Below are 14,900 nucleotides of genomic sequence, written 5' to 3' on the forward strand. Positions count from 1 at the left end.
TGCTACTATTAGAAAATTGATTCTTCCTTTGTTTGGCGTGGCCACAGTAGATACTCAATAAATATTTACTTTTTACTATGCATATGACAATGACATATTTTTGCTAATGTTATATTTGCCCAGGTCGTCTCCTGAGGTGGGGATCCTGGCTCATTGTTGACTAGATAGCCCAAGTTGTTAATAAAGCCTGTGGACATTCAGAAGTTGGGCGTCCACTGGCTCCAGTCCCTGAGTGCTAAGGCACTGCTATCTGAGGACCACAGAGAACCCGCTGTCCCAGGAGTTTAGAAACCAATTAATACTGGGACTTCCAAAACCTCGAAGTCCAGGGAGGTTCCTTGATTTTAGGAGCTTCAGCGGGGGACTTATAGACAACCATGGAATAGCGAAGAATAACTCATGGCAGAGAGAGATGGGAGAGCATGGGGAGCAAGGGTGACATTTAGTAAGCAGATCATCTAATAAATATGACATTTATTAAGCACAGCACCTAATACCCCCTGGTCACGAGACTTTAAATAAGTGGTCTCATTTTAAAGACACCTACAGGACAGAAAGATATTGTTATACTTAGTTTACAGATTAGGAAACTGAGGCCTAGAGATGAATTAACTTGCCCAAAGCTACACAGATAATCAATGTTAAAACAAGGATTTAACCCCCAGGTCTTCCTCATGTTAAAAATCTGTGTTTGTGGCAGAAGTTAAATTTATTTATCTTAACTAGATTCAATTATATTTATATTTGATATGTATCGAACCGATTCACTAATACTAGAAGACAAATATGATATACCAAACAACTTAGGGAAAAGAAATTAACCTTAAAACACTATATATTTTTTTTGAATAAAAGAATATGGCTCACATAAATGTATGAAGAAGATTGCCTAAAATTAGCACATACGCTTTGTTCAGGAAGTTGAAATTTTTTTGCAGGTGATCTTTTTGATTTCTCCAGTAAGATCAGTTCTCTATGGGCGGTTCATAGGTAGATATCTTGTTAAGAGATACTTGCTGGAGTATGATTTCTAAAGAAGTATCTTCTTCGCAGTATCTTTTACCTTACTGTCGGCTGAAGCAAAAACCTCTTAAGTGGGGTCAGTTTTCATGCAATTATTAGTGGGCCTAAGATGATGGCGACCTCATCTGGGCTTATTACTGTTATTTGTCACAGGTTGGGTCTGAAGTAATGCAGCCAAACACCGTTGAAATTCTCCAAGGAAGAGATAACACTTAGTGATAAGGGAAAAGCGTTGTTTTATGGGAACAAGTCCCTTTCAAGTAGTCCGGAGATAACTAAAAGCTTCAATTACCTATCTCTACAATGCTTATTATTCACATTAATATTCGAAATAGGGGGCGTTATGAAATAATAGCAGCCCTTCTCTAGTACAATCAAACAAAAGGAAAGAAAAATAGGCTAAAGTGGAAATAAGACTAAGGAAAGAAAGAAGCCATTTTTCTATTTCAACACAGATGAACTACATAATTCAAAAGTGACACCGACGAAGGAATAAGTCATGAGAAACAAAAATAAAATAAAATAAACCTTTTCTTATACTAAGCGTCACTGATTTATAAAGTAAAACGTTTCATAAATTATGTTCCCCTAACATTCATTTGAGGTACAGTATGTTGAGAATATGAAACACGATAGTAAAACTCAATAGTAAACTCAATGGGCCTTTAATCTCTCTCTTGTGAATTAAATATTTACTAAAGTAGAATGATTAAAGTCCTGTATCTCGAGGGTGATAGGCTGAAACGTACCCTGATTAATTTTACTAATGACATATCAACTCTCTTAATTCTCAGGAGCCATTATAGAATGATAGATTCCCGTGTAGTGTAGCATAAGGAAAATAACAGTTACAGACGATTAAGTAATATGGTGTCACAGTGCTATGCTGCACACTTACACAATCCCAGACTTCCTGTAAGGGAAGTAATGGTGCCCTGTCATGTTCGTTTCAATTTACTTTTTAGTGGCAATTAAGTTTTATTTTTCGATAAAACGTGACATTTTATAATCCAGTCAAATTTTGTATTTTTAATTCCAATCCTAATCATTTAATTAATCAAATAGAAGTTTAAAAGTCCCTACCAGAAATTCTTTCTACAAATGCCCTGGGACGAGATGGCTCTTAGCATTTAGAATGAGATTCCATAACTGAAAACTGAGTGCTGATGCTATATTTTCTTTCTTTCTTTCTTTTCTTTCTTCTTTCTGTCTAGGGAGGGAGGGAGGGGGAGGGAGGGGAGGGAGGAGGGAGGGAGAGAGAGAGGGAGAGAGAGAGGGGAGAGAGAGAGGAGAGAGAGAGGGAGAGAGAGAGGGAGAGAGAGAGGGAGAGAGAGAGGGAGAGAGAGAGGAGAGAGAGAGGGAGAGAGAGAGGCGAGAGAGAGAGGGGAGAGAGAGAGGGAGAGAGAGAGAGAGAGAGCAGAGGGGAGAGAGAGAGGGAGAGAGAGAGAGAGAGAGCGAGAGAGAGAGAGGGAGAGAGAGAGAGAGAGCGAGAGAGGGAGAGAGAGAGAGAGAGAGGAGAGAGAGGGAGAGAGAGAGAGAGAGAGAGGAGATGAGAGAGAGAGAGAGAGGGAGAGAGAGGAGAGAGATGGCAGAGAGATGAGAGAGAGAGAGGGAGAGAGAGAGATGAGAGAGGGAGAGAGCAGAGCGAGAGATAGGAGGGGGAGATAGAGCAGAGCATGCGATAGCTGAGAGCAGAGCGAGAGTAGATATTTCTCTCTAGTCTCTCTCTCTCTCTCTCTCTCTCTCTCTCTCTCTCTCTCTCTCTCTCTCTCTCTCTCTCTCTCTCTCTCTCATCTGTCGATCATGCAGCCACCAGTTTGTAAATTTCTGCTGTAGATGATCAAAGGAGAATCTGGCAATATACATAACATCAGAACTCGAAGGAAAGATATATAGATCAGGATTATAACTTACCACAAAGCCATTCAAATCAGTTATTGCAGGGTGACTGCTTAAATGAGCCAGACTTTAGTCAACTGGTTCTCTACCCTGGCTGCATCCCAGAGGCTGGTAGACCCCTGCCTTTCACCCCCAGCCCTTAGAGTTTCAAATGGGCAAGGGGGCTGAGAATCATTGTAACTAGGGCCACGTGTTGGAAGCGTGCAGCTGTAAGTAAATACTGGCTATGTAGGAAAAGAGAGAATGACATTTTTGAAAACTGTACAAAGGGTAGATTCAGACTGCAAGTTAAGGTAGGCTGTTTGTGGCTTGTTTGTTTTTAAATTTGTATCAACTTCTCCGAAGCTTTCTCTTTCGTCTTATGAAACTTTTGCTTATAAATATGTCACGACTGAGTGATAATATGATATACTGAATTCCAAATGTCAATGTATATAAAGAACTTGAGTATTAGAACCCTGTGCCTTTCATTCATTCCTTGAATATTTATTAAAAATCTACTATCACCAGGCATTGTTCTAGGTACTGGTAATATTGCAGTGAAGAAAGGAAAACAGAAATACCTACTCTCATGAAGCTTATTCTGGCAAGGGCGTTTCTGAATAAGCAGTTAGATGAAGCTTTATTTATTTCTTTTTAGCAACAACACTTTGCTCATTTATATATAATAATTCAAAACTCTTACAGAGATAAACACACTAAAATAGAAAAAATTTAATATAGATAAGGAAAATTAAACTCGGAAAACAGCAATGATATTATAACCCTGGTGAACTTTAAAAGAATCCAGAGTAAATAGCCTGAAAGGTGGTTAGAATAATTCAAAAGTGAAATAAATTGCAATTGCTGTTAAATCAAATGAAAAACTTCAATTCATTCAAAAACATAAAATTCAAACTCCTTTAAAATACCGATTCACCCACCCCAGGGTTGTACCTCAGAATATTTGTGAAATTCTTAATAAATTTAGATCCCTGGATCTCAGTCATAAACCACGTGGGGTCCAAACATACGTGGATTTATAATGCTCCAGAAGCGGTTCTGACGTGCATTTTAAAGCCACTGTCTGGAGCATGGGGTCCCCAGATGGCACAGGGAAAAGCTCTGCAGATACCCCAAAAAACTATGACCCTGGAAAACATTGTCAAAAAGGTCCATTACCTCCACCTTAAATAAACAAATAACAGTTTCACCTTCCAGATATATTTTGTTGGTTGAATCATTTTAGTGCCCTGGTGTGTCTGGCCTATAATATCATGTGCTCCTGCTCTCCTCTCTCAGACCCTTTTTTCATCCATAGTGGCATTTTTACTCTTTTTATGCACATTAGAAGACTTCATACTCAAATTCTGAATTTCCCCTATTAGCGCTGAGAGATTATTTTTGAAAGATTTTTTTTTTTTTATATCAACCAAATATGTTTTATATGGCTGAGATGTTCATGTCAGGCCTCTAAGACATCCTCCTACATCTAACAAAAGCCGTGATAGAACTCCACTGAACAACGCAAATGCCAAGAGACATGGAATGGGGTAAAACAGAGGGCTTCAGAAATCTCTCATTAGTGGGGGAAACATACAGGCACAGAACGCGCACGGGCAAGCATCAAGGTCTCCATGGAAAGACTATAGCGGTTAAAAGAAAAGTGGAAGCTAATGACATGGCAGATAAGAAGCAGTGGCCTCCAGAGCATCACATGACGTCTCTGTTTGGGAACAAGGAGCCTGTCCCATGCTTCCTGGTGTGCTTGTGAACCAGTCTTTGTAGCAATGAGACAATTTTGCCTAACTTTTTAATTAACGTGTGTCCTTGCTCACAGACGCTGTGAATGGGTCACTTTTTCCTTCCCATTATGGCATAGACTTTAGATTTAATTACTGTGGAAATGAATCAGGAAACATGACTTCAGGCGTTGCATTTTAAATGTCAGCACAGTGACATCGCTAATTCTCTATTTTAAAATATCAGTGTCACTCCTTTTTTATGATGAGTGATATGACAATAATTTTAGGAAGGCGGTTACTGAGCCAGAGACCCTGCAAGCCATGGAAATAGAACCTGTTAGTTGCAATTTGGAAAGCTTTTGTTTGGATAATGATTTAGTTTTATTTTGTGGATATCTCTAACTGCTTATATATGAAGAAACTGTGTTCTTCAAGTGTTATCTATGGAACGGCCAGAACCTTTAACTTGGGTTCAGATAAGCTAATGAACTATAATTGCTATGCATATTATCAAAATCCAGTCATATTTTCTTCTATTGCTTAAAATGAGTTGGGAGAATAGTTAAAATTATTCTATCTTTCATGTCATGAGCTATAAGCCATGAAAATGCAGTGAGGTGACTAAGTGATTAGTCTTTTAGTAAAATACGTTTTTGGAAAACAAACACACAAACAAAAAACAACACCTTAAAATGACCTTAAAAGAAAGCTGGAAAATGGGATACCTTCTCATACAGTCCAGCGCCCGGATGAAGAAATCCTTGTGCAGCTGGTGCTCGTCTCTCAAGATTGAGCACTGCTCAAGCGTCACCGACATCGACGTCCTGTCTTTGGCACTTTTACAACAGGTGAACCGAATGCCATTGAGTTTGCGACAAATCTGTAACACAGACGTGTAAACATCTCATCCTTCATTTGTAGGACTCTAAAGTGTGGGACTCTTCTAAACTCTTGTCTAAACGCACCAAATTTATGTTAATTTCTGATAGTCGGTTCGAGCTGCCCTACCAGTGTAAAAACGTTGCCTTTTCATTTCAAAAGCTAGTGGAATAGATTTAATCGATTTGGTTCTTTGGATGATGTGGGGCTGATGAAGCCGTGTGAGATGGTAAATGTCCAGCAGAGGCAGCAATGCTCCCTGAAAGGATCATGGTGATGATCATAGCTCAGGAGCAACCGTAACTGTGAGTGGGAAAACCGTCTGTATTTCCTGGATTACACAGTTGATTTGAATCGTAAATAACTAAAATCTTCTTACTTGACACATAAGCAAGCTTTGCTGGTCTTGGTTTTGTGTTATGAGATTTCAGACATCTACTAGCACAGCAGAGAAGGGGACTGCTAAACACTCATCAATACAACTAATAAAAATAAAGGCTCCCCTAATGGCCACTGGTAATTGCACATCTACTCTGTACCAGGTACCCTGCTAAAAATTTTCATATATATTTGCTCTTTTAATTAACTGCACATGAACCCGGAAGGAAGGTACAATTCTTCTCATTTTACAGGTGAGGATACTGAGGTATAGACAGATTAAGTAACTCGTGCACTACAGAGCAGAGCCAGGATGCTCATATAAATCTACCTAACGCCAAGGACCAAGTCTTTAACTTTTGTCCTATCCTGTTTCTCTTTGTAATTCTTTTTATTTTATTTTATTTTTTTGCTATTCTGATGTAAATTAGGAGAAGACTGAGCAGCAATAATCTCTTTTCTCATTGCCTTATGGTTAACAGGTGAATCATTCGGTTCCTTTCTTTTCCATACTCCACGGTACGGCTCTGATATGAAATACCAATAATCAACTTTAGCATCAACGGTGTTGATCAACACTGTTGTTGCACTTAAAACAAATTTAATGAGATAAAATACTGGCCTGCTTCATTATCTGCCATTAAGGAGGCCTGGTTTGAGGAGAGGATATAATAGTAAAGTTTATCAAGGGTTTTCCCCATATTTCAATTGTGATTCTGATACTTAAACTATGAATTTCAAGTCCTTATTAGACCTTTGATACTTTCTCACTATTTCCAACATAAGTGACTAGGGAAATGTGAGAGTACGATTTCACTCTATAATCTTTTTCTTTGTCTAGAGAACTCTAATCTTGTAAAATAAACAGTGTCTCAAAAATTTTAATGTAAAAACAACAAAGAGTTGCCTATATTTATAGTAATAAAATATGGACCACAATGGCCACTTATGAGATATAATTTTTAAAAAGAATATGTATTTTAAAATATATTGTCAGTACTAAGGATATTTAGGGTTCTAAATTTAAAATCAAGAGGATGCGGGGCAATTCCATCACAGTGGATAGGCTGGGTCTCGTCTCTGTATTTCTACAACTTTTTTGAACTATATGAGCTTAATTTAACACGTTTGAAGGAATTCGATCTCTAAAGTCTCAATTTTATTTTTTTAAAATTAAATTAAGATAAAACCAAATAGCTTTGTATTTTTAAATGAAAATGTAAGACTTTAACAAAAGCAATATTTTATTAATACATTTTAAAAAGGGAAGAAAGTGAAATTGAGGCAGAAATGAAAGCTTTTTTTTGGAAAATGTCATAAAGGACTTCTACATTTCTTCATTTTAAGGATATTATCATGGTCCTTGGTTTACAAAGAGGATATAGGTAACAGACTACAGAAAAGCTGTTAATAACAAAGTCAGTGTTCCCACGGAATGCAAATTTGCACACTATAGGTGCCGTGTGTTCATCGAGGCAGGCACTCATCCATTCAATGGGAACTTGTGAAGAAGCTGTAGTTGGTCAGTATGTATATTTCAGAAAAAAAAATTTCAGAAATATATGGTATTTCCGGGAAAACTCTTCTATAAATTCAAAGGGGAAGGGAAGCACATATACTAAAGACAAATATACATTTGTGTTTGCAGGTGATCGCCCTTCATTTTCCTATTTACATAACTGCATGGCATATATATAATGACATGTATATGTTCCCAAGTTGAAAGATAGCCTTAGTAAGTGATCAAGCTTCCTTCACACTGTCACGCTATTAGTAAAATATCAAAAATAACTTACAACCTGCCTTTGGGAAATTTGCGTGAGAATTAACAACCACAGAAGTCTTTGGAGCTTTAGAGAGGGGCTACACTGGGGAAAGCACTATTAAAAACGACCTTCGTGTAATGCGCTATGGTGCTCAATGGGGCTGGTGTAAATGAGCTGCCTGAGAGCCATGTTTCATGTTGGTACCACTGATGCTCTTCTCCGGGGCTCCAAGAGGGCGTGGAGGGAAACTAAAGCAGCTTTCCTCCGCCTTGCTCTTGGCAAATTATTTTATATCTAGGCTGATGGTAAAATTGTCCATTCTTTTTTCCCCGGAAGAGAGAAAATAACATTGGATTATAACTGAAGCACTAGCAGTAGCAGGGAAAGGTTCTGTTTTAAAAGCCACTGACAGAAAATGAATATAGCATGCTAGGATGTTGGTTAACCGAACTCTAAATTACATGAGCAATGCTGAACAGTAACTACAAACATGGGATTCATCACAGAGATCTCCAAAGTGCGCCTTTCCTGATGAAAAGATCTGCTCCTTAGAGTCTGACGTTTAACCTAATTCCTAAATTGCTGTGAGCTGGGCCTGAGTGGTTGCCAAGAGAAGAGCTTAAGAAACAGACAAGATTCACTTCCTCTTCCTTATAGAAATTTAGGGTAGGAAAGCAACACTTCTACCCTGAAGGTAACATTAATGAGAAAGAACCACACAAAATACAGCTCAGTCCCCAAGAGCAACCCATCGGTGATAAAGTCTATGCCAGTATCTAAATTAACAAACACATTTACAAGCTCATTAATTGAAAGATGTGTTCAGGAGGCTGGAGGAGGCCCTGACTCAGAGATCTGAAAACTACATTCTGTTGACATCATGTTATCTCTAGAGCAGTGCTTCAAAATTCTCATTGATATGAACAGTTGACATTGCAAGACACATATCAAGACAATCGTAGACACTTTGTTTTAGCCCCCAGGTGCAAACACACCCAGGATTTACAGGAGAAGCAGTCATTCCTTCCAATGGAGTGCAACTTCTTTCAATTTGTGTTCTAGTCTATCCATTGAAGTACCAATGACACTAAAAATGCCAAACCCCTAGGATAATGGAGGATGACATCTGGTAACTCAAAATGCAGTAGCTGGCCCCTACCTAGTAGACATCCAATATTCTTGTTACCATGGCCCTCTGGCCCTCACGGTTAAAGCAAGATCTGACAGGAGAGTGCTTACCGTTGCAGCTAGCCACATGATTTCTACATTCTTCCTTTTTTTGGCTTGGATGTTTTGATGGAGATTTTCTAGTAGGTCTTTTATATCATTTTGTTCTTGAAAATGTGAAATGTCTGAAAAAAAAAAAGGAGAAGAAAAACCAGTGTCAGTAGTCAGTACTAAGCTGTACATGAAACTTTCCTCAACATATTTGCAAAAACAATTTCTATAACAACAAACGCTCTTTAGAGCAGATTAATTACCTGAGGATACTACTCATACTTATCAGTCCCTCCTGGTTTAGTCTTTATTTGGAAATATGCCTTGGTTTCCTCCATCCCCTTCTTTGTGTAATTGTGGCAATGTCAACTGGTCACATAATACTATTATACTGACAAGGAAACATTTTTAATGATGATGGCTGCTGCCTTGTTTCGAACAAAGCATGATATAGATGAAACATGAGATAGAACCTTCCATTTTTACTACTGAGTAGCTAGTCCGAATCAAGAAAATATATAAGGTCAACATAAAAATTCTGCAAAGCGCTGATTTAGGGCAACCTCTTATCTGTGATGTTTAGGTGACTTTTTTCATAAGGTTCCTAGTCAGAAGCAGAGTTAAATAAAAATCTTAGTATCCCAATTCCAATGCCAGTAATTCTCCACAAATACATGTTAGTGTCTTCATAATTAGCTGGCGGTATTACAAAGCAGTTCCAATATTAACATAATGGACCACCTTCTTCAGAATTCTGAGACTTCATCATAAAGCATAATGATTTTTCAAAATAATTTAGTTTTATTGTTGACATGAAATTTTTTTCATTCAGCCATTTTAAACAGACTATAAGAGTCCTAAATATAAATCAAACAAATCGCTGCCCTTTTGGTCATTCCTACCCCAAAAAAGAGTGTTTTAAGATAGACAGACATGATGTTCCTTAGAAATTTCCGCCCCTCTCCCCATGGCATGCTTTTTAGAAGAAAATCATTTTGATGTGTTTAAAATTTTCAGGTCACCCTTTCCATTTCTATAATGATAAAACTGGCTTTATTCGGAGCACATCCCTATCAATCCAACACGTTGCTTGCTGCCGATTTTTTTTTTCAACCTGACAAAAATCTTGCAGGCCACAGAAATTCAGATCTGGTTTTGAAAAGAAGTATCATTAGTTATGACTAGTTTGTGGATTAATGGCTGTGATTTCAAGATATAAATGATAGATCCTGATATATTGACCAAAAGTCACAGTATACACAAAACATGGATTAGTTTTAGACTTAAAATCAGTCTCTTCAAATGTAAAAATAACCAATAAGTCTCGTTTCTGCTCCTCATTCCTGCATTGCTGTAATACCAAATTTAGACAGGGCATTTAAAACTCAATGCCTGTCTGCATAGGAGTATTCTTTTTTTCACATGGGGTTGAAAAACATAATAAAAGATAAAAAGTACAAGAATGTTCACTGCATTATTGTTTATATTAAACAACGCAAAAAATTTATATTTCATAAAGAGAACAGTAAACTAATATATTAATGCAATGTAATATATAATAGGTTAGATGAATAAGGAAATGCTGTATGTATCAGCATGTATATATACTATAAACTATGTTGAGCAAAAAATACAAATTATATGACGATTCACACAAGATAACAACAATTAATGTTATAAAGTTAAATGTGCAAAACTGTCCCATATTTTCTATGATTACATATATTTGGAGTAAAAATGTGTATGAGAGTATAAAACACCAAATCCAGGGTATTGTTTTTCTCTGAGGAGGACAATTTAGGGATGGAAACTAGAAGGCTTCTCCTCTATCTGAAAATATTTTTCTTGTGAAATGTGTCAGGCTGAGTGATGGGTTCCAAAGTGTTTGTTATTTTATGATCTGTTCTTTTTTGTTTGTTTGAAACTTTCATAATTCTTTTTAAAGAAAGCACTGAGCCAAGGTTCCAGGACAATTATTTCTCATGCCAAATCTGCCCCAGCTTTGACGTGTGGTCTCAGGTGAGTTGCTTAACCCTCTGTCCCTATTTTCTTAACTGCAAAATGAGGACAATAACCCTGTCAAGCTTCATCGACTTGTAGTGGAAAACAATTAATAAAAGACTTGGCAGAGAGGCTATGGTACTAAATTCTGTGTCAACTCTGAAAAGTAGAGGAAGACATTAACAGCTCTTAAGAGAGCCCATAGCCTCAGACAGGATGCCTACTTTCTCAGGCAAAAGCCAGAATTCATCCAAAGTAGAGCATGTCCTCTCTCACAGTGACCATGTCCATAAACATTCACAAACCCAGTGGCTGCATTCTCTCTACTGTTCAATGGAACAGAATAGCCTAGTCCAGAGTCACTTTTTAGTGCCCACTTGCTCCCCGTTTTGTCATATGGGCTTTCTTCAACAACAGTAGTTCTGAATGTAGCATTGATATGAATCAAAGACAGGATGCTGACAAATGAACAAGAATGGGACTGCGAACTCTCAGTTGATTGAACTGTGAGGCTAATGAGGCCAAGGCAATGGCTTCATCACCTCATGGCCGAAGACTTTGGTTGCCGGAGAGTGTCCAGATGGAATGGACATTATGGCTGCCTCCCAGCACCTATTCTATCTGTTTCTGTTGCATAATAGGCATAAAGTTTACATTGGGTCATTCACGTTCTCACTCTGAAGTCAGTCAGTTCAAGCTCATCACCCCTGAAATCAGGACTAGTTCAGGGATGTGCATATAACGCTAAGCCAATCAGAACATGACTTTGACCTCAGCAGTTATTCCAGAGGTATGCAAGTGATCTGTGCTGTTCCAGCTGAGTGAGGCTCAGGACCCTAAAAATAGAAGGGGGAAGAAAAGCTCTTATCCCTCTGAGTGAGCACGGGAATAGTTCATGCCGGCCGTCCTTTAGTCATGAGGGGACAAGAGGTACGATAAAGTCAACACTAAGGGTAGTATAGTGATGAACTGATGGAGAAAAATCTTTTTAATATTGCTGAGCCACAAAACCAGCTATTTATAGGACAGTGATATCAAATATTGTAAAGACAGGTTACAATATTTAGCGCATGAAGGGCCCTATTTTTTCTTCTTAGCTCTCAGAGCTAGACAGCCCACCCTTACAGTAGTAACATAGGAGTCAACAAAGGGAAGCATTCCAAGAGACATGTACAGCAATATTCTTCTCCTTTGTTTTGGAGAAATGGCAAGAGATGAGCATAATTTTCAAGAGAGAACAGAGAGATTTGAGATGATGAATTGATGCTTAGTCACTCCTCCCCAAAGGGGACAGAAAGAAGTGTTTCATCTGCTCGTCCAGCTATTAGTCAATCAGGCATGAACTGTGACATGGGTCTAAAACATGGAACGGTTTGTGCTAGGGATTTATAAAAGTGCTTATTTTTATTTATTTATTTATTTATTTATTTATTTATTTATTTTATGTTGCTAATCTCAGATTTAAGTGTCTTAATGCTTCAAGTGGGCACAAAATGGGCCTCGAATGGCTTCTGAGATCATGAAGTCCGGTGGGAAGACCAGAGCAAGAAGAGAGAGAAGCACCCATACCTGCCCCTCTGAAGCTTCTCCAGTGGGGGAAAGAGGCCAGGTAGGGTGTAAAGGGAATTGGACCTTGATAATTTATTGTGCCTCAGTCAACGCAGAACTGTCGGAGGATTTCATCACTATACAAAGAAGACTGGAGGGAGAACTCCACAACGCACAGTGCCCAGACAGGGCAAACAGACCTCACAGTCATCAACGGCTCTGACGCCAATTTCAGATATTTACTTCTTGATTCAGCAAAGATTTCTAGCGAAGGGATTGTCCATTCTTGGAATTTCTGTACTTGGCTCAGATTAAACTATTCTTCATTAATTACTAACGTGAAAGTAGTTTTGTTTATATTATTAACTTTTCAAGTAACTAACAAATTTAAAACTCATAAGTATGCTGGCTGTCAAAGAATCTCCCTTAATTTCATTTTGGCATTAAAAAACATTTTACATGACGTGAAACAATAAAACTACAGGTGAAATGTTCTGATTATACACACATGGAAATGCATATGCCATTGTAATATTTTAAGACAAGATTCATTATGTTATAAAAATACCTAAAAACTCTGCCATCTAAAATAGTTCAAACTGAGTATCAGAATACAAATTGCCAGTGATGGGGTGACAGATAGACTTTTATTACAGCGTTTGGTTAAAATTATGAAAATATTTCTTATGTTATTAAAACTTAGTTTCTTATCATTGTAAATATCTCAGAATATTTATACTACTTATGGATGAAGTCCAAAGACATTCTTGATTGTCTGACTTTGGACTGCTCAAATTTATGTGCTTAATTTTGTGGGTAAACGAACTACAGAACTGAACAATGGGGAAAAAAAAATTCAAAAGTATAAAATTTCTATAGGCTTGGGCGCCTTAAACATTTTCCCCCAAATACTGCAATAAGTTATTCAGGAAATTGATTCTTTACTTTATATCACCCTATATTCCCAAAAGAACTTGTATTTGATCTGATTTTTTCCTTATATATCCATGATAAATCTGATGTAGCTTATAAATCGAAAACCTAAACATTTATTAAAGTCTTTTACAAGTTTAAGAACTATACAAAATATCTATTAGAGCCAATTGAGATTTCTAATGATTAGTTCCTTATTTTAACTTTTGGCATTTTTCAGTGGCACTGAAATTAAAGTCCTTGCATGAGCAGCAGGACATAACCAAGAGTGCAATCAGGGCCACGAGGCAGGTGTGGCCGGGCCACCTGGGCATAATTGCTCTCATCACCACCGCATGCTTCTTTCTTCCACTGACCTCTCTGTCTGACCTCTCCTGGAGATTTATAATCAAGACATTGTTATTGTTTTCTGTAACTCACACACTTACAATCAGGAGGCATCTTTTCCATAAATATCGTGTAATATTCTTTTAGAAGTTCAAAATTTTCCTGATTAATACTTTCTTGCAAAGAGACATCTCCAAACCTAAAACAAAACAAAACAAAACAAAAACAAAAACAAAAAAAAGAAAGAAAATAGTCATAGGTTATAAAATAGCATCTGAAAGTAACACATTTTATCTTTCCTTTCTAAATAGATGGCAAGATTTCACACACGTTCCCGTCCCTACCGGCCCTGATTCCACTGATTCCTTTTGACACACCAGAACGTTCTCACAACCATTGGATGTAAATCCGAATGAAATATCAAGTCTAAAACACCAGCCCCTAGGCTTGTAGGTAATTGATACTCAGTTAATGTCAGTCTCTCCGCGTCTGCAGGGCTGTATCTCTGAGGTGTAAAACGACTTCTCTCTATTTATACCTCCAACTTTCCCCTCACCCATGGCATGTGAGGAGAGGTCCAGGAGACCAGAAGTGGACACTGGGTGGCACGCAGTCTTAAACACACTGTCACGTGCTGTCGGCGCAGGCAGAGCCCTGCAACCTCCCAGGGAGTAGTCCTGCCAACGTTTTTTTTTTTTTTTTTTTTTTTTTCCCTGTCCACACCATGAAGAACTAAAGCCTCTGTGTTGGGGCTCTTCTGCCTCTTTCTCAAGATAAAATTTTCTACCTGTGTATTACTGACCTTGTGTTTTCTTTAAGCATCTCTCAGGTTTAAACTTAAAATCCACTTGTCTCTCTCTAACAGGATGCTGTGCAAATGGCTTCCGTGTGCGTCTGCATCCGGATGCCTCCGTTCATATTTGTATTTCTAATGTCAACTGAAAATTTCTGTATGTATTACCCTAACCCACTTCAAACACAACATAACCAAAAGCTGAAATCATTTTCTTCTTTTATTTAGAAATAAACATATTCTGCCATTAACTCAGGTCACCCTCACTTCCCTCCCTTACCCAGGACACACTGATGTTTCCACATCTCTGGTATCCTTTCCTTTTTTTTCCCCTTTATATGTTAGGTATTTAATTATCTCCATTCTAGACTGGAGATAAAGCCTCCCAAATACCCAAGTGCTATGCTGCCA

The 14,900-nt window shown here is 37.9% G+C and overlaps 1 protein-coding gene across 7 annotated transcripts in view; it reads right to left on the minus strand.

Moving 5' to 3' along the window:
• The window catches only part of INPP4B (inositol polyphosphate-4-phosphatase type II B), a 553,469-nt gene that overhangs the window by 37,654 nt on the left and 500,915 nt on the right, over positions 1-14,900 (minus strand). For all 7 annotated transcript variants that reach the window (XM_036233518.1, XM_016123282.2, XM_036233519.1 and 4 more), the window contains 3 exons: positions 13,798-13,895; positions 8,909-9,021; positions 5,372-5,526 (listed from right to left, as the gene is read on the minus strand). In XM_036233518.1, coding sequence (XP_036089411.1) covers positions 5,372-5,526; positions 8,909-9,021; positions 13,798-13,895 — 366 coding nt within the window. The remainder of the gene's footprint in view (positions 1-5,371; positions 5,527-8,908; positions 9,022-13,797; positions 13,896-14,900) is intronic.

Source organism: Rousettus aegyptiacus, unplaced genomic scaffold (assembly GCF_014176215.1).
Source record: "Rousettus aegyptiacus isolate mRouAeg1 unplaced genomic scaffold, mRouAeg1.p scaffold_m13_p_16, whole genome shotgun sequence".
Taxonomy (NCBI): Eukaryota; Metazoa; Chordata; class Mammalia; order Chiroptera; family Pteropodidae; genus Rousettus; species Rousettus aegyptiacus.